Source organism: Triturus cristatus, chromosome 12 (assembly GCF_964204655.1).
Source record: "Triturus cristatus chromosome 12, aTriCri1.1, whole genome shotgun sequence".
Taxonomy (NCBI): domain Eukaryota; kingdom Metazoa; phylum Chordata; class Amphibia; order Caudata; family Salamandridae; genus Triturus; species Triturus cristatus.
In genome coordinates this window covers 472,877,089-472,902,656 of record NC_140595.1, presented here as the reverse complement: position 1 = coordinate 472,902,656, position 25,568 = coordinate 472,877,089, and the positions used below count along the sequence as shown (strand labels likewise).

The 25,568-nt window shown below is 49.2% G+C and overlaps 1 protein-coding gene across 1 annotated transcript in view; it reads left to right on the top strand.

Moving 5' to 3' along the window:
• The window catches only part of CEP89 (centrosomal protein 89), a 1,352,699-nt gene that overhangs the window by 803,576 nt on the left and 523,555 nt on the right, over nt 1-25,568 (top strand). The window contains exon 14 of the mRNA XM_085638793.1: nt 2,109-2,289. Coding sequence (XP_085494919.1) covers nt 2,109-2,289 — 181 coding nt within the window. The remainder of the gene's footprint in view (nt 1-2,108; nt 2,290-25,568) is intronic.

The window sequence follows — 25,568 nt, the reverse complement described above, 5'->3', positions numbered from 1 at the left end:
TCCCATTCCTTTAGAGGTCTGTTTTCCTCCCAGTAGTCACAGAAGGTGCTCTGAGAGATCTAGCGAAAGCATCACATTTCTCCAGTTGTCAACAGAACGACTGACACTGGACCTAAGACAGTAATTCACAAACCACTTTGTCACCACCCAGCCTCCAACATAGGCCTTTGTCATGGCTGCAGCTCTTAGACTGAGCATGCTGTGTCTTTGCCTCTGTGACATATGGTGGAAATATGTGGCCTCTGGAGGGCCAATTGCGAATTGGCAGACTCACACCAGCACCAGGCAAGTGCTGATACATATCGTATGTTAGAGAAACAAAACGCAGAGATCTTTAATTGGTTTTCTACCTTGCCTTCCTGAAGACCTCTAGACAGACTCCAAAGTCGCCCCTAGTGAGGGCAAGTTGTGCCTGTAGGTGTTTTGTTCTACTGGCAGCGTATGTAATTAGCAGGCACATTCTCGTTTTGGGACTTGCATTATTTTGCAAAGAACATTCTTGTCCTTGACAAGCATCCACTGTTCATTGTTGTCCTCGTGGATTTTATGTCAGCTTCTTCTTTTGCCCCACCTCAGTCTGTCATGCGGAAGGGGCGGAACCTCTAGTTGGGGTGCCTTCGGCTCCCTCATATTAACTCTTGATGTGCAAGCAATGTTTCATATTCCTCTGAAGAGAGAGGATACCTCGTGAGGTTGAGGGAGGTGGCACTTAGGGTCTCGTGCGGACATCCATCGTCCCAGAGTTCCTCCTATATTTATTGACACGTGTTTTTTGTGGCCAGTTTTTTATAGTGTTAATAAAACAACAGGAGCCTACCTTCTAGTGATGGTGTACTGCAGTGATACTCTAAAGTACGGCCCTGGGGCCGCATGTGGCCCTCATGACCTTTATATGTGGTCTCCTTGTCAACAGCAGCACTGGGCTGCGGCTTACTCCACTCAGCATTCGCATGAAAATAAAATGTTAAATATACAGCAAACACTTATTTAAAGGTTGATTGCATTTAGGGAAAGGAAGTAACTCGGCCCTTAACTTTAGCAACAACTTCATTTTAAAAGACAGCAAATGTGCACAAATACAATAGTCTTTTCAAAATTCAAAAAGTGTATTTCATTGACCTGTAGTACTATTTCACCTTAGTAAATTAAATTAAAGCAGTGCATTCAGAAGTATTTTTCTTAAAGTGATGTTCTTCAAACATGAATTTAGAAACGCTCATGCTTCTCCCCCACCCAACAACAATGCCATTAGTGATTACATCCAAGCACAGGTGATGGTTTTGAACAGCAGGCATCCTGAAGTCATGTATTTCGAGTTCCTGTTATATGTGATAATAAAGAAAAAGGAGGGAAATTGAAATAAAACAATTGCCCAGGGTCGCACAATTTGGTCAATTGGAGAAGCCGGTATTCATCCCAGGTTTTCTGGTTTTGCATTGCGCAAATGGGAGTTCAGCCACTAAATATACACACTTTGCTTCCCCTACACCGAATTTACACCACTGCTGGCATCAATGCGGTCCTTGGTTACACCAAAGACCAAACTTTGCACCCTCGGGAAAGTGTTTGTGAGTAACAAGCGCTATATAAATGCAAACCTTTTTCCCTCTTCCATCCCTCTGAATCCACATAACTGACTAAGCTTATATTTATGTTTTATTACTTGCATACTTTGATGGTTCTTATACAAATGACCGAATAAAGATATGATGATGACTAAGCTACCCCCCACTCAAATTACTTTTCATATTTCACTATACTAATTCAACACTAATCATTTATGGTTCCTGGAGTAGCGCGCTACTCACCGAAAAAGCACTTTGCCGCCTCGTCAGGGGTAGTAAGCGCTATATAAATGCAATTACAATACAATACAATACCCATGGCTACGGCCCTTGCCTTACTCCCGCTCTAAACACGGAGAATCGTCAGCAAGTAGCCCTAGATGTAAACATGCCTGATATTTATTATTGCCCATGAAGTGACACATTGTGAGATGTACCATTTGAATTGTCCACCCCTTACTAACCAAGCAGATGCATAATGCCCTCACCAATGTTGCCGTTTCTCTGGAAGGTGGTTTCCTCAGTGTTTTATTGTTCTTATAGTGTCAAAACTGACGAAACAGCTAATGCTGCTAGAAACGAGGAAACTCACTCAAGACGAAGAGCTGTCGGAGCTGCAGAAGCAGCTGCAAGCGTCGAACTCCAAGAACGACGAGCTGAAAGCGAGGCTGGATGGCAGGATCGCCGCGGAGCAGCATGTTGCTATGGTGAACGAATTAAGAAGGTATGGCGCCGCACTGAGAGGTAATGATAGGTAATGCCGCAATCAGCAGCCGCTCCTCTGCCTTCACTCAGTTCTTCGTGAATCCCCAAAGTTCACATTAATGGAAACCTCCCAGAAAATACCATGCTGCACTGGGGCGGAGATGGGCGAAACCATTTCAGACAATCACTGGATCAATTTCGTTGTTCGGTAATTTTATGAACATTGTGGAGTCTTTATCAAAGGTTCAAATTTAAATGTCAAGGTCGCTCCAGCATATCATTTTCATGATTTCTTTTATGGTCATTTGTGAGTTCTGTGATAGACGTTTCTAGGTTTGTATGTTAGCTTCTTGTGCTCGTCAGTTGTTCATTATAACGAACAAGTTATGTGTCTTCTGTGTTTAGTAGTGAAATGCAAAATACAGATCCATTGCGTTCCAGAGATTACCGCAGAAGTGAGTGCGCCAGTCATATTGTAGGCGGTGTGGTAAGGTGTGATGGAAGAACGCAGGATACTAGGGCTGCCCTTCTAATAACTAATATTACAGCCAGCTGCTTTTTGAGTGACGGGTGGAGGAGTTCCTCTTTGAGGTTGTGCCCTCTATTCCGACAAAAAATAATCTTTTTTTCATCCACAAAGGCGATGCTTTTTCCAGTGCATTTCGAGCAACCTTTTTCATCAGCAAATAGTAACGTTCATATTTTTAGTATGGCTGTCCCCAAACTGTATACAATGAATTCCTAAATGTTTGCAAAAAATCTTATTTGAAAATAACCATCGAACTATCTGTAATATAAGGTTGATGGACTGGTGGAAATGCCAGTAAGTATTAAGCAGTAAGAACTAAAGAATCTTTTTTTTTATCTGATGAAGGCAAACGGCTACAAAAACTTGCATATCAGATCAGTAATAAAAATTGATCACTGACATTTTCGGATTTCTACATTGTGTGTCCAGCATGTTAATGTACCTCTCTCAAATTTTAAATATTAAGGGTTACATATTTTAAAACAAAGGAACGTACCATCAAAGGAATATATTTCAAATTTGATTAATCAGCCTGCTTCTGTCACGTGGAGTGCATGTTCCTACATCTTGATATTATTAGCCTATCAATGCATATTTTATTCCTGAAAGGCTAAGTTATGTTGGATATAACTCTTTGAGGTGATTGTTGTCCGCACCATACAGCGCAGATCAGCCGAAGAGAGCTACCCCGTGTCACTTTTTAACCGGCTTATTTAGACTTTTTGTGGACTCCTTTTGGTGTGCTAGGTATGTCTAGTAAGAGAAGACCTCGGGGTTCAAGCCGTGCTGTGCCTGTCATCGCGCCATGTCGGTCACAGACTCCCATTGGTGTGTCTATGGTGCTTGGAGTGTGCCACAACACGAAGTTGTGCTCCGATTGCTGGGTCAAGTCGCTGAAGGCTTTGAGGGAGCGGTCTCTAAAGCTGATCGTGGCCCAGTGTCCGGTTTCACAGAGGTCGCCTCGCCGATCTCGTTCCCGGTCGAGAGATTAGTCTGAGCACTGTTCCGGGGGGAATCGAAGTCTTCTTCCTCGAAGTTATTGCGGCCAGGTAAGAAACACCAGAAGCGTACTTCGACTTTGCCCGGACCATCGCGCAAACATTGTGGCACTGCTCCGCGGGGCCGATGCCTGGGCCGATGCCTGGGCCGATGCCTGGGCCAACTCCGCCTTTCCCTTCCTTTCCGGGGTCAGGAGGGACCCCCGCCCAATTAAAAGAATTTTGTGATGCTACGTGCACCATATTAGGGTGGTCTGAGGCTGCAGACGCTCCTTCGCAGGTTCAGCTGAATGCGATCCCATGAGTTCTGTGTTGGCGACATCAGTACTACGGCCTCCTCTTGCAACCGTTCCTGGATCTGGACAGGTGTTGGTCGTAACCCTGCGACCTTCTGCAGCGCCATGTCCGACATCGAGGCCCTCGGCGTCGCTGGCTCCCCCCGCAACAACTCCCATGTCAACATCTCCCCTGTCAACATTCTAGATGGCACGGAGCCGGTCCAGTGTCCACCGACGCAGAGACCGGTGCTGACTGAACTCTACGGCTCCATGCCGTTTAACCTGCTCTATTCTGAAGGGTTAGGCATGGATGATGAAGATTGGGCAGGGCAGCAGGATTCCTTAGAAATCCTGCAACTCAATCAAAACCTGGACTGGTTTGAGGACCTGGGTGATACCAGTGGCCTAGACACCTACCCAGATTCTGGCATTCTGTCTCCCTCTAACCTGGCTACAAAGGAGGGAGCTTCATTTGCAATGGTGTTGCGTAGGGCTGCAGAGGTCTTGGACCTGCAGCTTCCTACAGTGGCAGTCAAGACTAACATCCTGCAGAGGTCCTGCAGCCTGGTGTCTCCTCATCGGAACCCTGCTTCCTTACAACGAGGCCTTAACAAATGTTTGACTGAGCACCTGGTCCAAGCCAAGCTCAGGGGCTCCTGTGACTAGAACCATTGTCCACCACCCTGGGCAACCCAGCTTTCCTCTCTACCCACCCTACTCCACAGAGCTTGCTGGGTCTCCACTTCCCACGGCACGTTCCTTCCCACAACTTGGTTCAGGGAAGCCAATAGGCTGGACAACACTGGTAAGATCATCTTATCTTCCACCAGCCTAGCATTGCGGTCGGTAAACACTGCATGCCTCGTGGACCGTTACTCCCATTCTCTATGGGATACGGTTGTGCAAGTGCTGCCCAGAGTCTCGGAGGAGGAACGGGATCTCCTCTCACAAACTATTTGTTGGAGGCTGGCTTAAAATATGGTGCACATATATTTAAGTGAAACACCTTACACTAATCCAGACAACCCTTATGGTGATTTTAGTGGTCTTAGACAACCATAGAAAGCTCTCTAAGTGGTAACTGTGGAGAGCAGCCTTCAGACTTAGTCCAGAAGGATTGTTAAGAAGCTTGTTTTACCAGAACTAATCATATAGTGTTGGTTAAACAATAGAGAACCACACAGTGTAGTTATAACAGTAGTTATATTTATTATAAACACTCAATAACACATTGGTATATCTCCTACCCGGAGATATGAACACAACACATACAATATTTCAAAAGGAAACGGGTAAGTAAGCACATATACACAGTGGTCTCCAGGGGGAGACTAAACCATATACTGAAGAAGTGGAATGCAAATTGCGACCAAAGTCAAGAATTGACCCAGAAGACTCAGAAGAGCTGGGGACCCATGGAACCACCTAAGGTAAGTACCTAGGAACCACACGGAGGCTGTTTGCAGAGTGGAAACACAGCTGCGTACTCAATGCAAGTCAATGGGAAAGTCGCGGATGCAGTTTTGCAGAAGAATTACCTTTCCAGTGGACCCTGAACAATCCATGTGGTAGATGAAAGGTTGGAGAGTCACCTCACCCATGGATACCCCAGGAACCAGGATACCTACACTTGGAAAGCCGGGTGCTTAGGTGTGAAATGACGTTGGAAACCTCAGTAGACCACAATGGAGGACTTCAGTGAAGGTGCCGCTGGCGAATAAGGTGAAAGAGTCCAGTGGAATCCAAGGATGGATTCTTGGAGAGAAGTACCTGCAAGCAGAGGGGACAGAGTCTATGCCACTTGGGAGTGACCATGAGGCACAGAAGACCAATGACCACCGATGACGGAAGATGCGGGAGAGTTGACAATGACCTTGTCGCTGCCGCTGTGTGGACCAGGAGACACTGTGGTAGACCAGGAGCTGTTCACGAGCTGTCCCGTGTCGGAAGACTAGAACATGGGGGTCGGTGTCTGGCAAGAGCACCAACAAGGCTTGGCAGCAGTAACAGACATAGAAAACGAGGAAGGTGCAGTGTCGTGACCAGCAAGGTCCAAGGGACTCATCAAATGCAGGAGAGTCGGAGCATGCCTAGAGCAAGCAGGAGAGCCCACTGAAGCCAAAGAAGACCCTCAAGAGTACCCACAGGCCAAAGACACAGGAGTCCCAAGAGGACCTCGAGCAGCTCACAAAGGATGCAGGCCCAAGGTGCAGAGGATGTGGTGAGGACGTAGATCTTGGTAGCAAGAGCTCAGCAGCAGGAGTGCAAAATTGTGTCTGTGGTCAGCAGCAGCACTAGCTTGCTGTTAGACCCTGAAAGACTGGTATCAAGAATACAGGGGGGCTCCCTAGAGGAGCCCCGCAATACATGAGATCCTACATCCAACACTGGAATCGGTGTTGAGGTAGGATTCCAACATGTTTGATACCAAACATGGCAGTTTCGGTGCAGCCAATATGACATCTCGTAATTGACTTGATGTCTACTATATGTATACAATGGCTGACCGCACTTACAAAGTCGGGAGAATTGACTTTTGGGTTTGTAGGGGGTGTTCTGCTCATGCAGGGCACCCTCACACTTATATCCTTGCATCCTGCCTTCAGGATTGAAAGGCCTACCTTAGGGGTGACTTGTAGGTTTTAAGTGCAGTGACATCAGATGTCTGTTGTGAGTGGTGCTAGCACCAGCTCACACAGGCTGCAATGGCAGGCCTGCAGTCACAGTTTGAGTGCTCTCTCATGGGTGGCATAATACATACTGCAGCCCATGGGAGACCCTGGTGTACTTATGCCCTGGGTACTTTAGTACCATATACTAGGTAATTAGAAGGGTACACCAGTGGTGAATTGGGAATGTACTAAAGTACATAGTCCAATTTAGGGAGAAAGCACAGGGACTGGGGTCCTGATCAGCAGGATCCTATTCAGACTAGTCAGAAAACAGATTGACACTAGCAAAAAGTGGGGGTAACCAAGAAAGCAGATCCTACTTTCCAACACAACCCCACCCCCCCAAAACGAAAGGAGATGAGACTAACCTTGCACAGTTGCGTCTTCAGTTTCTAAGTGGAAATATCTAGCTAGTCCAATTGCGTTGGCATGGTTACTCCCAGGTCTATGTTCCGCTGAAAAATCCATCCCCTGTAGGGAAATGGACCACTTCAAACATTTGGGAGTTTCACCCTTCATCTGTTTAAGCCATGAGCGGGGCTTATGGTCTGTCTGAACAATGAAGTGAGTACCAAACAGGTATGGCCTCAGCTTCTTCAAGGCCTAGACCACAGCAAAGGCCTCCCTCTCAATATCTGACCAATATTTCTCCCTGGGGGTCAACCTTCGACTTACAAAAGCTACTGGTTGGTCCTGGCCCTCTGCATCAAGTTGTGACAAAACAGCCCCTACCCCTATCTCAGAAGCACTCTTCACTTTCTTAGGCATCCTTTTGGAGGTAAGATCATTAAGGGGCCAGCAGTTCACCAGATGCAGGAGAGTCAGAGCAGGCCCTGAGCAAGCAGGGGACCCCACTGAAGCCAAATGAGATCCTCAAGAGGACTCACAGGCCGAAGGCACAGGAGTCGCAAGAGGACCTCGAGCAGCTCACCAAGGATGCAGGCCCACGATGCAGAGGATGTGGTGCGGATGAAGATCTTGGTAGCAAGAGATGCTGGAGCTTCTTGTAGCCCGAAGATCTCTGGAGGACAGAGCCAACATACCTTGGCAACAGCAAGTCAACGCGGTTCACAGGGGTTCTGTTCCAGCGGTTCTGAAGAGGGATAATGGCCCCAAACTTGCTGAGTGGACTAGTCAGGTCTCGAGGGGGTTGCAGAACCACCACCTGTGTTACTGAGCCTTTTGGAGTCCGTGGGACCTCAGAAGATTACTTTGGGTGTCTTTGATGTCCACAGGCCTGGAGAGGATCCTGTGTGAAGCACAGGCACAGACGACGAAGAAGACTTGCAGAAAAGGAGACCAGGAGCAGCAGGAGTCTTCCTTGGTGCAGTCCTGGTTCCAGGCAAAGTCCAGCGAAGCCCAAGGTGCCCAGACAGATGAAGTTGACGTGGTTTCAAGTTTGAATCTTGTTCCACGACAAATCTGAAGATCCACCCATAGGTATCCTCCCCTCTGTCCAGCCCCTCCTCTGGGAGGGACCTATGAATCGTCCCGCGCTTTCTTTAGGGTACTTAAGGGCTTACCTGTGAGTGGCTCTTCAGATTCGTCTTGGCACAAGATTCAGATCCAAAAAGACTACCTCTTCAACCATCTGGGCACCTTGAACTTCGTTGGCCTTTGCCTGGAACCGAGACTGCATCAAAGAAGGCTCCTGATGTCGTAGTCCTGCCAGTCTTCTGCGTTGTCTATGCTTGTGCTTCACCCCGCTTCTTCTCAAGGCCTGTGGACATCAAAGACACCCAAAGTAATCTCCTGATGTCCCACCGACTTCAAAAGGCACAGCAACATAGGTGGTGGTTCTGCATCTCCCTTGAGGTCTGACCTGTCCTCTCAGCAAGTTTGAGGCCAGTATTCATCGTTGGAACCACTGGAACAGAACCCCTGTGCACTGGGTTGACTTGCCGTTGCCAAGGCTTGTTGGCTGTGTCCGCCAGAGATCCCACCAGGCTCCGACCCCATGGTTCTTGACTTGCAACAAGGGACAGCTCATGAACGGCTCCTCGTCTTCCACAGTGTTGCCTGGTCCTCACAGCTGCAGCAACAAGGTCACCGTCATCACTCCTGCATCTTCCGTCATCTGTGGTCATTGGTCTTCCATGCCTCCTGGTCACTTCTGAGTGGCAAAGTCTCTGTCCTCTCTGCTTGCAGCTACTTCTCATCAAGAATCCATCCTTGGGTTCCACCGGACTCTTTCATCTTCGCCAGCGGCATCTTTTCTGAAGTCCTCCATTGTGGTCTACCGCGGTTTCCGACGTTACTTCATACCTATGCACCCCGCTTCCCTGGTGTAGGTATCCTGATTCCTTTGGTATCTCCAACCTTCTGTCTTCCACTGGATTTCTTCATGGTTCACTGGTGTCAGGAATCAGGGCCAAATGCCAAACAAGACCTACCAGATGGTGGGGGCAGTGTTTCAGAGCAGAAAGAAGAGGACCTCCAGTTTTAACCAATGCCAAAGTGAGTGTAAAAACTCATCATGGACCACATTGGTAGGGTTGTGATTTTCCAAGATGGCTGCCACTAGCAGTTTTGGGTCAGCGCTTCAGTCTTCCAGCTGGGAGCGCGAGGTCTATGGATCAGTGTGAAGCACACGTGCACTCTCCTAACGGCGCACTTCACTGAGGTTTAGTCAGGGTTATGTGCATATTTTGTTCCTGCGTACCAGAGTATAGAATAGTGTAGTTTAGATTGATGTTGCGAATGCCCATCGGTAGAGATAGTGTTCCGTCTCTCGCGGGTGCTCGTCACGGTTCAAGGAGGAGTCTGTGAGGAAAAAAGAGAAGACAAAAGAGGATTTCAATTGTGTATCGCATTTCACCAGACAGCCAAAAAACTGTAGGTTGTCACTTACCTTATACTTCAGAGAAATCCTGTACCAGTTCACGCTAGTACCTATATAAGAAATATAAAGAAAAAGCATAAGAAAAGACTTCAGAACATAATGCCTAATCAAGCCTAAATTAATGTTTACTAAAAACTTTTTGAAAAGTCTCTTTTTTACAAGTTCTACCTGTTGCTGAATTACTAATTCTAGAAAAGTATTTCCTCAGATTACCAGTTTACGGCAGGTAATATGAGGAAAGAAAAATAAAATGAAAAAGAAACTAATTATAAGAAGAGGAGCAATAGCCTGTCCTATTAGGGTATGTTCTTAGTTTTAGGATAAAAGAATACAGATGCATAAGAAGTTTTCAGAGTACTTTCTAATGTGAAGTAATGTGTTTATTTGTTTTACAGTGTTCAAAATATAAATGCTAAGACGTTCTAGAAGTAGCTGTAGAAGTTAAAAATACCTTTAGAAGAAGACGAGGCAGTCTCTTCTCTATCCCCATCCCCTTTCCCTCCTGTGAAATCCTTCACTCCCCTTTTAGTTCAATTGAGAAGTGTGGAGAGGATTCCAGAGAGGCATTGGGAAAAGACTTTGTTCTGCTCATGTGAAGTTTGGAAACTTCTAGATAGATTCTTGACAAATGGGAAGGGTCCTTCTTCATAAAAACTGCAACGCGACTGTCCCATTGACTTGCATTGAGTATGCGGCTGTGTATCCACTCTTCTCACAGCCTCCGTGGGGTTCCTGGGTACTTACCTTGGGTGGTCCCCAGCTCTTCGGAGTCTTGGGGTCCTAGTCCCGACTTCGGTTGCAGTTCGCATTCCACTTCTTTAGTATATGGTTGGGTCTCCCCCTGGAGACCATTGTGTATTTGTACTTACATACCTGTTTACATTTGAAATATTGTGTGTATTGTGTTGATATCTCCAGGTAGCAGATATACCAATGTATGTGAGTGTGTATATGAAATATACTTAATTTTTATAACCACACTGTGTGGTATTTTTTCGTTTACCCTACACTATATGATTAGTTCTGGTAAAACAAGCTGCTTAATACTCCTTCTGGACTAAGCCCGAAGGCTGGTCTCCACAGCTACCACTTAGAGAGCTTTCTAGGGTTGCCTGGATAAGTACATGGTGCTTCACTTAAGTAAGTGTGTACCGCATACTAAGCCAGCTTCCAATAGGAGAGATGCAGTAAAGTTTGCCATACGATGTGGCACCACAGACTAGCTAGGCAGAACGATTTACTCAACGGTGGCTGTTAGGCGCCACACCTGGCTGAGAACGTCTGGCTTTTCGGGGGATGTCCAAGCTAATCTTATGGACATGCCCTTTGATGGCTCCTGCCTCTTCGGAGAACAATCATTTTTTCTTTTTTTTACATTTTTATTTAGTTTTCCAGATTTCCAACACATCACAAATCAAATCAATTAAATCATCTTCTACCAGCAACCCGCCCTCCCCCCACCCCGGGTCCAAAAAGAGAACAACAAAAATAACGAAAAAAAAGGCATTAATTTGAGAGGGCAAATAGTCTTTACAAACTTGAAACATAATCGTACAGTACAAACACCAGATTCAGCATTATGTGTACATAGGCCTCAGAGAAAGGAAATCAATAAAGAGAGAAGAAAGAACAAAAAAGAAGAAGAGAGAAGAAATGTAATTGTCTTATCTAGAGGAGGAATAAGAGAGAAAAATAGAAAAATAGCAGGAGAGAACAGGGGGAAGAGGGGAGAGAGAGAGGTAGTGGAAAAATCAAAAAGGGAGAACAATCCATTACAGGTTAAATATTCTGGGTATCGAACCATCTAGTCAGAGGACCCCATACCGTCAAGCCTTTTTTTCTTGCCCTTCTTCCCTTCTTAGCATAGATGGCTCTCTCAAGCCTATAAGTAGAAAACAATCTGGCTTGCCATTGGCCAAAAGATGGGGGGTTCAGATCTTTCCAGTACATAGCAATACAAATTCGTAGGATGGTCATTGCAACAAACAGTAGTGCACCCCCTTCTTTGAGATTAAGTTGATTATATAACCCTAACATAATAGTAGCTGGCCCAAGCTGAATATCCAAAAAGAGGACTCTACTTAGAAACAATTGTACAACCTTCAATAGCATCTCTAGTTTTGGGCATGTAGCGAACATGTGGACGGAGTCTGCACTATATTCTGAGCAGCGAGGGCAGGTAGTTCCGGGGCCGGTTGTCCATTTGGCAACTCTGCTAGGGGTTATGTACATAAAATATCTGCCCAAACGGGCGCACACAGACCCGTTCGGGTCCCTGCCTGATGGAAGCCCCAATTGCCTACAGCTACCTATCGAAAACTCTGAACCTACTCTAACTTCGATTCTAGCGTCTATTAAGCAATTCCAGGAAGAAGCTAGAGCGGACAGCCTCGCGGCGAAGGGCGCTTCAAAAAAATTGCATGGGGGGGATCAGGAAATTAAATAAAACTTGCACCGATATCGGAGACAGGGTCTCAATGGTAGAAGGACGAACAGAGACCCTTGAAGCTGAAGTCTCTCAAATAAAAAAGAAAAGCGCCTCCCATGAGGCCTGCCTCACTGATATGATGGCCAAACTTGAAGAGCAGGATAATAGGTTACGGAGAAATAACCTAAGATTATTAGGTATTCCGGAAGGCATTGAGGGAGATGATCCCAGAGGATATATTGTCAAACTGTTTCGGTCTGCCTTTCCATCTCAGACTAGCTGGAATTGGGAACAGGAGATTCAAAGGGCACACCGTTTTCCCTTTTTTTTTTAAGCAAAGACGGGATGGTAGTAATGCTGGTGATGAGAAACCCACAGCTTTTTTGGTTTTTTTTGGAAACTTTCTCCTAAGACAATTAATATATGACCAGGCCTAACTCTCAGAAAGAGGTAGACTGGGTTCGGAGAACAATCAGATGCAGCGCTTGAGCACCTCAAGCACTCCAGGGTTGAGGCCATGTCCCTGGGCTTCTCCACATCATCCCGGCCTGTGTCTCCCTTTCGCCTCTTCCGTGGCTATGGAAGGAGCTTCCAACGGTGCCAACCTGATTCCAGCAAGAGGACCCCGCAAGTCCAACAACCTCTGCGGGCCGTGAACATGGTTCACCCAGCCCTGTGGGTAGGGTGGCAAGAAGTCTGGTCAATCCGCAACACCCTCCTACATCGCAAAACTTTTCTAGTCCAATCCTTCAAGATCATGGACACCCAGTTGGAGGCAGGATACGCCATCACCTCCACCACTGGCGAGATATCACCTCGGACAGGTGGGTGCTGCTTTTAGTCGGAAGGGGCTACTCCCTCCCCTTTCAGACTTCTCCTCCCTCCATGCCTCCAACTAATAATCAGCTGAAGGAGGAGCACCTTGCCTTACTCCACAAGGAAGTCAAGACTCTCTTGGCCAAGGAAGCTATAGAAAGGGCTCCCAGGCCAGAAATAGGCTGTGGTTGCTATTCACGCTATTTTATGGTTCCAGAGAAGGACGGAGGCCTATGTCCTATCCTAGACCTCAGAGTCCTCAACTACCTCCTCAGAAAGGAGAAATTCAAGATGCTCACCCTTGCTCAGGTTCTGTCTGTCAGACTGGATGGTAGCGTTGGACTTGCAGGACGCCAATTTCTACAATCCCGTTCTGCCAGCTCATCGTCGCTATCTGCTGTTTATGGTGGGCCATAAGCACTTTCAGTTTACCGTGCTCCCGTTTGGCCTCGCCAGTGCTCCTCTGGTGTTCACCAAGGTGATGGCGGTGGTCGCAGCCAATCTGCGGAGATCAGGGTTCCCAATCTTCACCTATCTGAACGACTGGTTGTTGTAGGTGGGCTCATCCCAAGCAGTCATCTCCCACCTCCAGACTACGGTGAACCTCCTGCATTCGGTGGGGTTCACTATCAACGTGCCAAAGTCACACCTGACGCCGTCTCAGACGCTTCCTTTCATCAGAGCAACTCTGGACACGGTCCAGTTTTGGGCTTATCCTCCTGAGCGGCGAGTCCTGGATTTTCAGGCTATGATACAGATGTTATCCTTTAATGAAAATGACTCTGAGGCTGTTGGGCCTTATTGCCTCCTGCATCCTGCTAGTGGACCATGCCAGATGGCACATGTGAGCTCTGCAGTGGTACTTGAAGTTTCAATGGGCACATCATTGGGGAAATATCACCGACCTAGTTCAGATTTAGAAGGGAACTGCGAATGACCTGCGGTGGTGGCTGACAAACCGCAATTGGGTCTGAGGCAGACCCCTCTCTCTTCCCCACCCAGATCTAATTGTAGTGACGGATGCGTCCCTTCTGGGATGGGGCGGCTATCTGGGAGAGGTGGAGATCAGAGCTCTCTGGTCTCCGGGTGAAGCCAAGCTCCATATCAACCTGTTGGAGCTTCGTGCGAGACGGTTGGCACTGAAAGCCTTTTTACCATCTCTTAAAGGAAGGCTAGTTCAGGTGTTCACGGACAACACTACCGCCATATGGTACTTCAACAAACAGGGCGGAGTGGGGTCTTGTACCCGTTGTCAGGAGGCCCTGAGTCTCTGGACTTGGCTGGATTAACAGGACATTTTCCTGGTGGTTCAACATCTGGCTGGTTCTTTTTAACGCCAGAGCAGACAAACTTCGCCTTCAATGCCTTGCTGATCATGAGTGGCGTCTCCATCCAGAGGTGGTGCAAGGTTTCTTTCAATAGTGGGGAGAGCCTTGGTTAGATCTATTCGCCTCTGAAGAGAACGCGCAATGTCAGCTGTTTTGCACGCTGAGATTTTCAAGTCTGTTTTCGCTAGGCAACGCTCTTTGTTGCAAGTGGAGCACAGGCCTCTTGTATTCCTTTTGGCCCATACAACTCCTGCCCAGAGTGCTCAAGAAATCAGGAGCGACCGGGCCCAGGTCATGGTCATGGCGTCAGACTGGTATCCTGTGCTTTTCCAAATGAGCATCAATTCTCCGGTCAGGCTACCTCTTCGAAAGAATCTTTTGTCCCAGCAGAAGGGGAGGGTCATCCACCCAAACTTGACCACTCTCTGCCTCCTTGAATGGAGATTGAGTAGCAACAGTTGACTGCTTTTGACCTTCCTGCCAAAGTCTGTGAGGTTATCCTGGCAGTCAGGCATCCCTCCATGAAGTCGGTATATGCCTGCCGATAGCAACAATTTTGTAAATACTGTACAGAACGGTCTGTTGACCCTTTGTCTGCTTTCATGTCAGATGTTCATCTTTTTATCCTCTCTTGGTCATCTCTGCTCACTTTTGACAGACACTACTGCCTGAATTCTCAGGTCCGCAGAGAGGGTCTCTTTGGCTGCTCTATCTTGCAGGACTTCTTGGTCTAACATCTTTCCACAGTCCCTTCTCTGGGGATGGTATTGCTTGGGTATCTGTTCAGAGTTAAGGAATCTGCGGCTGAATGTCTCTATCAGATGGACAAATTACTTACCTTCGATAACGCCTAATCTGGTAGACGCATGATCTAGCTGCAGATTCTTTACCGACCCACCCATCCTCCCCGCACTGCGGATTGGTGTAGTGTCAGGGCTGTTTCCCCTTTAGGGCCCTAGTTGTTTTTTGGCACACCATGGTCAGTCACTTCATGCCTCTGCACTTCTGGCATGGAAAGTCATGAAAAGTACTCAGGTCAGTGCCCCGGGGTGGCGCTTAAATAGACAACGCGGACATCACAACAACGATGAACCTAACGCCTATGACGTCACGTGGAGTCGACCGACGCCACCTACCAGCACTTAGGGGTAGTGCTATAAAAAATCTTCCGGATACAGCCTGACACCTGGAAGTTCAAAGGTAAGAAATCTGCGGGTAGATCATGTGTCTATCAGATAAGGCGTTACTGAAGGTAAGTAACTTGTCCAACTGTGTCACACTGAATAGTAACATGCACCATTGATTACTATGAGGCATCCAACAGTATTATGCACAAATGAATAATTGCACATACTTTGAGAGTGCAATCAGCAAGTATTTCTTTCTGGAGAAGGGAGGCTTACTGGGCTTTTCTCCACACAAATCCTTACCTTGACTCGGATGCTAATGCTGAAGCCATGGCCTTTGGCGGTTCACCAGATATTCAGGTAACCGGATCTCTTTCTCACCCCCCATACAATTTGATTGAGTATTTCTGGATAATCTTTAAAGGTGGGGAATCTACCTAGGGTATAGTATGCGTTAGGGTCCCAGCCTCTAAATGATGAAAAGTTTCAAAGATAATAAACCTGAAGTCCCTATCATAATGGATTTTTTCAAAGTTACTTGCATTTTTAGTTGATCACCAAGAATGCCATACTTCCCGTTTTGGACTAGGTTCTTTTTTATAAAAATGTACTCATATGACTGCAGCAGCCATTGCTTCCATTGTTGCTCACAGCTTGGACCTCCTTTTGCGTTTAGGATTTGGTGAAGGTAGTGCCTGAGCAACTTGCAGTATTTGTGTAAGCTTATGAATGGCTAGGCCTCTTTAGAGTAGGATTTAAGGTAGGATTTCTCGTAGCTCAAGGCACAGAATCTATTTTACTTCTGGAGTGTAGCAGATTATGACAATGTTTTTTTTTTTTTTTTTTTTTTTGAAACCGTTTATTGCAATCTCAAGAATATACAAGTATGGGCCTACAACCTTCTGGCCGGCCGCTAGAATGGCAGGAGCATATGACATACGTTCAAAAACACTTGGCGTTGCAGAGAAGCAAAATCAGGAGGTAACAACGTCGTGGGCCACATCGCTCTGACCCCACAATACGGTTTCATTTTATACAAACAACACGAAAAAACCACACCCGCAAGGCAACCCGCAATCGAAAGTAACAGCACGTGCTCCCCGAATGGGGGACCCCCGCCATCCAAAGGAGTCTAAAGAGGGGAAGGGGAACAGATCGAGGACTGGGGGAACTCTGTGCCCGGGGCTAGGGAAAGGAGTCAACTAAGGGGACGGGGCTGGTGAGGCAGCAGGCAGCAGTGGTGGCGCGCAGATACCCCCGCGGTAGGCGTTCCAGGGGCCCCATACTTTCACCCATGCCCCAGGCTTACCCCTCGCCACATACACCACCTTTTCTCGGAACATGCACCAATCCATGTGTTCTTTCCAGGCCGGCACCGCCGGGGGCCTCTGGGATCCCCACAATTGAGCAATGTCACGCTTAGCTATCATATATCCCAGAGTCACCCATCGCGTTTGCGGAACAGAGTAGTCAGTAGGTTCCCACACATTCAGCAGGCATCTCCTCGCTTCAGGCAGCAGCGCGACATGCGTAACCACTCGCAGGACCTCATGCACACCACGCCAGAATCGCTCCACCTTCGGGCATTCCCACAAAATATGCAGAAAAGTCGCCAAAGCACCACACCCACGCTTACACAACCCATCCTCAGCATAGCCCATACGCAGAAGCCTTGGCCCCGTCATGTAAACCCGGTGGAGTACCTTAAGCTGGACGAAGCGAAGGCGAGCCGGTATGGCCACCTCCTTCGGAGAGGCCACCGCGGAAATCCAGTCCTCGTCGTCCAACTCCAGCCCATCGGCAACCCAAGCCTCGCGGAGGCCAGTCAGCAAGCCCGAGCGGTCATTAATCAATTTTTTGTAAATAAGGGAGATCGTGCTGTCCGGAACGTGGCCATCCAGCACTCTATCCTCCAGGGGGGAAGACTCCGGGATGGAGGCGACGTCTGAGAAGACGGAGCCCAGTGCGTGACGGACCTGCAAGTACCGAAAGTATTCACTGCCCTGCAGCTGAAACTCCGTCTGCAGCGTCTCGAATGTTTTAAAGCCCCCCCTCGTCCAGAGATCCCCCACTTTACTGATGCCTATCGTGTCCCACTTCTCGAAGCCCTTCGAGGTCCACAGGGAGCCCAATCGCTCAGACGCGTACAACGGTGATGCCCGGGTCAAACGGTCCTTCCACCCCATAGCTGCATTAGCCGCGTGCCATACTCGCACCATGACACGCGTAGGTCCCGTCAGGCGGGGGTCGGGCGCGCCAGAGTAGAGCGCTCGATTATAGTCGCCACCAGGCAGGAGCATCTTGTCCATTTCAAATGCCGGGTTTAAGGCGGGCCCGTAAAGGCCATGATTAATTGCAGCTAGCTGGGAGGCCCAGTAATACCGTTTAATATCCGGGAGGGCAATCCCCCCGTCGTACCATGGGAGCGTCAACTTCGCCAGGGCAATACGCGGCCTCCCGTCCCAGAACAGGCGGCGCTGTAGACTCTCCACCTCACGAAAGTAGCGCGCCGGGACTAAATCCATAGTGTTCTGGAGAGCGTACAGGAAGCGTGGCAACGACACCATCTTAAACAATGCCGCCCGGCCGAGCGGCGAAAGCGGCAGGCGCCGCCAGCGCGCGACGTCCTCCTTCAAGCGCTGGAGGGGGGGAAGCAAGTTCCGCTCGTAGCGGGCCTCCGGGTCCAGAGTAATATAAACACCCAGGTACCGAAACCCCTGAGAGGCAATCTGGATCGGGCAGCCCCGCGGGAGGACGGGGGCCTCCCCGGAAAGCACATACACACATGATTTAGCCCAGTTGATGACAAGGCCTGAGTTGCGGCCGAATGAGCGCAAAACATCAACCAGGACAATCAGTGATTTACGCGGGGAGGCTAGGTACAAAAGGATATCGTCAGCGTATAGGGACACGCGGTCCTCATACTCGGGGGTCCAACGGAGACCACGGATGGAAGGGTGCCACCGCAGCCACTCCGCCAGGGGTTCCAAGGCCAGCGCGAACAGGAGCGGCGACAAGGGGCAGCCCTGTCGCGTGCCCCGTCCCAGCTCGAATGGGACCGATACTCTTCCATTCACCACCACCTGCGCCAATGGGCCCGAATACAACAATTTGACCCAGCTGATGAACCCCGGGCCAAATCCAAACTTCGCCAGCATCGCCCAGATGTATGGCCACTCGAGCGTGTCAAACGCCATGGTGGCGTCTAAGGACGCCAATATGGCCGGCTCCCGCACAAACGGGACACGCGCGAGCACCCCGTGCAAGCGCCGCAGATTGAGGGCTGTGTTGCGATGGGGAATAAAGCCGGACTGGTCCTGGTGGACCAGATCGCCCACCACGCCGACCAGCCGGTTGGCTAGCACCTTGGCGAGGATTTTGGGCTCTGCATTCAAGAGAGAGATAGGCCGATAGGATGTAACCCGGTCTCGGGGTCTCCCTTCCTTGTGGATCACCACGATTGTAGCCAGACGCTGGTCCGGCGGGAGGGAGCCCAGCGAGTGGGCCGCCAGGAACATCGCGCGGAGGTGGGGTGCCAGTACATCCGGTCGCAGCTTATACAACTCGATAGGGATGCCGTTCGGGCCCATGGCCTTGCCGGATGCGACCGAGCGTATGGCGAGGGCAATTTCGTCGGAGGTAGGAGCGGCATCTAACGACACCCTGTCCTCCACCGAAAGGGACGGCAGCGCGATATCCCTAAGCAGGGCATGGGAATCCTCCTCCGAGCAAGGAGAAACCGGGGAATACACCTCGCGGAAATAATCCGCGAAACAAGAGACAATGTCCTCTGGCTCGGTGACACGCACACCATCCATCCTCTCAATCAGCGGGACCACACGACTCGCTCTCTCCTTTTTATCCAACCATGCAAGCAGTTTACCAGCCTTATCACCCACATCATACAGTCGCCCCTGTTGCTCTCTACAGAGGCCCCTGGCTGCCTCCGTGACGAGGGCCCTGTAGGCCGCCTGCTTAAGTTGTAGGACATGTAGTGCAGCATCCGTCACCCCACCCTCTAGAGCACCCTCCAATTCAGCGATTTCGGCCTCCACCCGGGTCACCTCCTCCTGCTCGCGCCTCCGGGCATGGGAGATAAAGGAGAGGGCTTCCCCTCTAAGAACTGTCTTGAAGGCTTCCCACAGGGAGATAGCCGAAGGGACGGACCCCACATTCTCATCGAAATACCGCTGCAAGGATTTGATCAAATCAGCGCGAATGGTGGGGTCGCGCAGGTACCAGGCATTGATTGGAGCCACCCTGCCCTCCCCCCTCGGGAAGACATCAACGTGCAACAGGAGCGGGGAATGATCTGAAATACCCCGCGCCAAATGGTGCACCTCTCCTACCCTCCCAACATAGGCCGCAGGGACAAGGGCATAATCAAGCCGTGAGAGGCTACCATGGGCACCCGAGTGGAAAGTGTACTGCAGCTGCGTGGGATGTTTTAATCGCCAGCAGTCCACCAATCCCAGTGTATCTAAGAAGCCGGACATCCACGCCTGTGCCCGGGGGAGGTCCCTCGGGGGGTGACGATCCACGGTCCCAGAAACCACCGCATTGAAGTCCCCCCCAACCACCAGAAGCCCCCCCGGAAGGTCAAGGAGGAGGCGCCCTAGGTCTGCAAAAGTGGTAGACTGTAACCCCGGTGGGACGTATACTGATACAAAGACAACTACTTTGCCCTCCATTCTCCCCACTAAGACAGTGTAGCGTCCCCTCTCATCATGGCGCACCTCGTCTATTTCCAACGGGAGCGAGTTCTTCACCATGATGCCCATCCCCCGTGAGCCCGACGTGAAGCCCGAGTGGGCCACCAAGCGATAGCCACGCCGATTCATGGCACAAAAGGAATTACCAATAAGGTGTGTCTCCTGCAGAAAGACCACATCTGGCGAATGTCGTTTCAAATACTGCAGGACCACACCTCGCTTGATCCTATCCCCCAGTCCATTAACGTTCCAGGACAATAAAGTCAGGTCCCTACCCCCCATCACCTACAGAAGCCATCATTCATCCCCCCGAGAGCACCTTAAAGACACCAATACAATAAAGGGTTTGCCTTGCGGTAAAAACGAACAACACCCCACCCCAACCCACCCATCCCAACAGAACTCCCCCCTCCCTGCACCCCTGCTTGAGCCCAAACAGCCCCCCCCAAAGTGCAGTGTGCCTGTCGCCCCATGAATGATTAAACTAACTAGTCCCCCAGAGGAGGAGGGAGAGCCCCCAAGAGACCCCGTACCACCTCCACAGGAGGGGAACTTGACAAACAATCAAAAATGACGATAATGTTGTCCAGAGCGAGGCCTGCTATTAGTCCCTCAGTCCTGATCCGGCGAGCCCTCCCCTCCAACCGCGCCCCCCCCACCCCCCCGGCCCCGATCCCCGGGCAAGGAGTCCAACCAGTCCCCGGCCGCTTCGGGACGATCAAAAAAGTGCGTGCGGCCATCCACCTCCACCCGCAACTTAGCTGGAAAAAGCATCGCATACTTGAGGTTCAGGTCCCGTAGACGACGTTTGACTCCGATAAAGCTCAGTCTCTGCTTCTGGACCGCTGGGGTGAAATCAGGATAGAAGTTTACGTCCATATTGTCAAGTCTGACCGGTCCTTGTTGCCTAGAAGTCTGCAGGATAGCGTCCCTGTCCCGAAAGTTGAAAATCCGGGCAATGAGAGGCCTCGGAGGGGCTCCGGCCTTAGGTCTTCCTCCAGGAACCCTGTGGGCACGTTCCACCGCAAAGAATTTACTCAGCCCCCGGGGCTGGAGATGGGTGAGAATCAGGTCCTCCACAAACAGGTCCGCCGCCGCCTCCTCACGTCCCTCCGGCACCCCTACAACGCGGACATTGTTCCTCCCGGCCCGACCCTCGGAATCCTCCAGTCGACGATCCATCAGGGCGCTCGCCTGGCCAAGCCGGCGCACCTCCTTTTGGAGGGCCGCCACGTCCGCTGTGAGGCCCGAGGTGGTGTGGGCCAAAGAATCGACCCGGTCATTGGTCTTGGATAAATCGGTCCTCACCAGGCCAACATCCACGTGGACCGAGTCAATCTTCTGCGCCAGTGTGTCAAAGCGCTGGTCCACCGAGGCCTTCATCTCGGCGATAGCGCCCATGACATCTCGCAGGGTCAGATCCGCGGGCAGAGCAGGAGCATCAGTCGGGCCCTCAGGGGACCTACGCGGCACCTCGGGAGATCCCTTCTGGAGGGTGTAGCGGTCCATGTTGTTGGACTGTTGGGCTGCGCCACGGCGGGTCGATTTCACCTTTGCCCGGTCGCCATCTTGTTTTGTGGACATGGTTTCAGTCCCCAAGTCGTGCCAATCACCTCGGAAAAAGCCGACAAACCAGTTCACGGGCTCCGGGGGGGGCAACCACAGGTCCGCAGGACGGATCACAGCCGGCGGGCCAGCAGGGCACCCCAACGAGGCCACACCACCGCACAACGCCCCGCAACCCAACCTCGCCTACGCAGCAAGGAGGGTGCAAAAGCGAAAGTGAAAGTGCGGGGTACGCGAGTCGCCCAGCCCTGCCCGCCGCTGTTGATCAGTTTGTCTCCGGGTCGCCCCGCAACTCCAATCCGGGGGGCCGGCGTGGAGAAGGCCGCAAACCTCAATCGGTGCTCCCGCCGGTGTCCGAGGTCCAATTTGGAAGCGGAAAACGGGTGACACCTCAGCTCGGGCTCACCAACACAGTCCCCTCATCTAGGACAGGATATTTTCAGGATTTATGTAGGAGGTCACGGAGGTCCTCTGGAGCCTCGCACCTACGCGGCCATCTTGGTTGCGCGCTAGGCTCCTCCCCGATTATTACAATGTTAAGGTACTTATTTTGTTAGACCTTGCAGCAGGTATTGTACCAGTGACCACTGGACCCTTCTCATTAATATACCTGCAATCTGCACTGTTTCCTTTCTGTTCCTCGCCCTCCAGGGCCATCTTATCGTGCAGTTCACATAAAATCTCCTCTTTCACCTCTCTTGGTAAGCATTTTTTTTCCCACTCTTTTTATAAATTAATATGCACCTTCAGGTTTTAATTTTAATTAGAAACTGACTGTATCCAAGTTTCTCCAGGCATTGCTGACAAACTTTCAAAGACATCATCTAACTTTCTTTGTCTGCTGGGTAGCATCGACTGAGTTCCCCCAAAAATACAAGCTCAACCATGAACTAATTTGTGTTTATTAATGAAATTGGAAGCCCTCCTTCAAAAAGTATGGTATTGTAAAGCTGTACATAAGAAGAACCACCAGAAGGGCTGGTTCCATTGAATGAGATCACAGTACAGATTGTTTTGCGTAATGACGCTGTGATAGTTTTCTCATCTCAGGAAGGCAGTGGTTATATCGTAGAGCTTTGTGCTTGAGAAGGAAATGACTATTCTTATAGGTTTACTGATTAAAGAATCGAGATGTTATTGAAGACAAGGAGGCTAACATTATGCATTATCTTTTATAAACTCCTTCTGAGCAGCGACAACACTTAAAATCTCCCAGTATAGAACTTATTAACATCACAATAAAAACGAATGTTCAAACATATAAAGTCTCAGCATCCTCAAATTTCTTCTTCTTTTGTTCGTCTTCTTAACTTCGAAACATTAAAAACTGGAAACTTTGAAAAACATCTACAATTCTGCAAAGCAAACAAACAATCACAAATGAAACCATCTCAGACTTAATCTCAGTAAAAAAACAACAATCAATTCTTCCTTAAACTGTACAACAAACCATTAAAATAAAACATTTTGAAAAGCAAAAAACCCAGTACTACCACACATGCCACAAGGGCAGGGTGGGTAGGCTAATGCTAGCCTCCATGTCTTTAATAAAATCTCAATTCTTTAATCAGTAAACTTATAAGAATCGTCATTTTATGGCAAGACAGGAGGCTAGCATTATGCATATTTAAAGCTTCTTTAAAACACATTTTGACACATCTTCAACATTTTAAAAATAAAATGTCCTGAAAGTTTCAGCTGATGACCAATCCGCAGCCTTCATGATATCTTTCAATCTACCTCCTAACATACAAACCTTACTTGCCAATGCGCCCCTTGCGCCATGTGCAGTGAACTTCGATATATCCACACCTGCATCTTTACGCCTTAATCCACCAAGCGATAGTAGCGTTACTTGCCGGTTTAAACGGTTTTACATAAGAAATAAATAACTGATACACACCATCACCCCTCTTATCCCTCATCCTTGACTCATACTCCTTAATACAACGTACCACACAAAGCTTAGAAGTATCCTCAAATATTGGATAAAAAATTGACTCTTATATAGTCTTAGTTCTTTTACAGATCTCAAACAACACACCACATAATACATATGTCTAGACATCTCCAAAGCCTTGACATCCGAAACCCTTCTAAATTAAATTAAACAAAGAAGTGTAGACAACTTCCAAGACAACTCACTTACCTCTAAATACTTATTATCTAGCCAAACCTGAAAACCTTAAATACCAAATCAACATCCTACAAAGTCTTGTACTTCGACAAGGGAGGCCTCTTTAAACAGATACCCTTCATGACCCTATATACCAAAGAACTTCTCCCTATCGACACTCCTTGCACCAAAGAATGACAAGTTGCTACAGCTGATCTATAACAATTCACGGTTCTGTAAGATATACCTCTCTCAAAAAGATTCGCCAAAAAATGTGCTACTTCCACATCATCTGCCTCCACCGGATCCAGATCCCTTTCCATGCACCAACGAAGTCAAAATCCCCAAGAGCTACTGTACCTTCTCTTTGTCCCTGGAGCCCAACACTCATTGAGCAAAATTGAAGCTGTCTCCGAAAGTCCTGACATTCCTCCTGTATACTTGATATCGTCCGAACTAGAAGGGTGAGATAACCTGTCTCCACCAACTGATGTTCCATCCCATCTACCAACATGCCCCTGGTCACCACTATCAAACGAGGTTCTTCTACCGCTAATTCCATCACTGTTGAAAACCACGGTTGACCTTTCCAGAAAGGAGTCACTAGAACCAGATGACAACCTTGCCTCCTCACTTGCACCAAAACCCCTTGGATCATTGAACAAGCATTTACAATGCAACGGTATCGGCATTGTTAAAGTTAGAGCTATTGGCATTGCTCATGACATTATTTTTGTTTGTTTTTGTTTTTAAAACATTTAAAGAAACAGCGTTGTTATTTACAATGTCAATAGCTTAATCACTCTCAAATGCGAGACCTATTGCATTTGCACCCACACACACAAAGCCACCCACACACAGAGCCACCCACAGAGCCACTTACATAGAGCAACCCACACACAAATAGAGCCACCTACACACACACACACACGCAGTAGCCCACTGACCTATTTATATTATGTGCACTTTGTGATCTGCATGGTACATTTTCTTTGCTGCGCTCGGTAAAACGTGGTTTGTAAATCAGTTTGGCTCCCTACAACGAATGCACAGTGCTTCAAATTAGTACCTCTATTTGCACCTGGTTGGTATTTCCCTGCAAGTTATAATTAAGCCCAAGGGCGAGTATGCTGCAAGTTTTAAGTCTCGTGCGTGTCTTATGTAGCAAAGCTGTGGTACTGCCCAAGTTCGTCCCATTAAAGCTGCATATAAAGCAAAGGCCTCCTTCAGTTTCACGGGGTACCTCTCTTCCTCCATGAGCTTCTGGATTGAAACCGGCAGGTGGGGCGGCACAGGGTTGTAAAGCAGTCCATGCTTATCCTGGGTGGAATTACTTAATTGGTCCTGTAGGACCTGATTGGAGAGGGGATTCGTAGAGATCATGCAAGAATGCACCAAAGGAGTCTCTTCTCCGGCCCAAGACAGGTTATCAGATTCACTCCCTTGAGCCTTAAAGCTCCCCTCCCTCTTTGCTCAACAAACCCCACTGCATGCGGCATCCCCTCACTCACCAGGGGTCGAACTCATGGATGATGCTCTCGAAGCGTATGACAGCGAAGAGCCTGGAGCTGAATCCGGCCAACCAGGCCAAGAGGAGGATGGTGAAGGAGAGTAAGGACTGCCAGCCCGCCGGCTGCGAAAACCCACCGGCCAGGGCCCCTCCGGAAGAGGAGCTGCCCCCGGTGGCCCGGCCCGAGGAGTTGGAGGCGGCAGCTCCCTTCTGCGGCCGGCTCTCCAGCGCTGCCTGCTCTGCCATGCTTGAACCCGGGGCTGCGGAGTCGGACCCGCCGTTGCGTGCGAGCCGCTTCCCTCCGCTGCCGGCCCCGCGTGTGCTCACTGTGCCCGCTCCAACAGCGACAGCCGCGCGCTCTCTCTCCAGCCGCCAC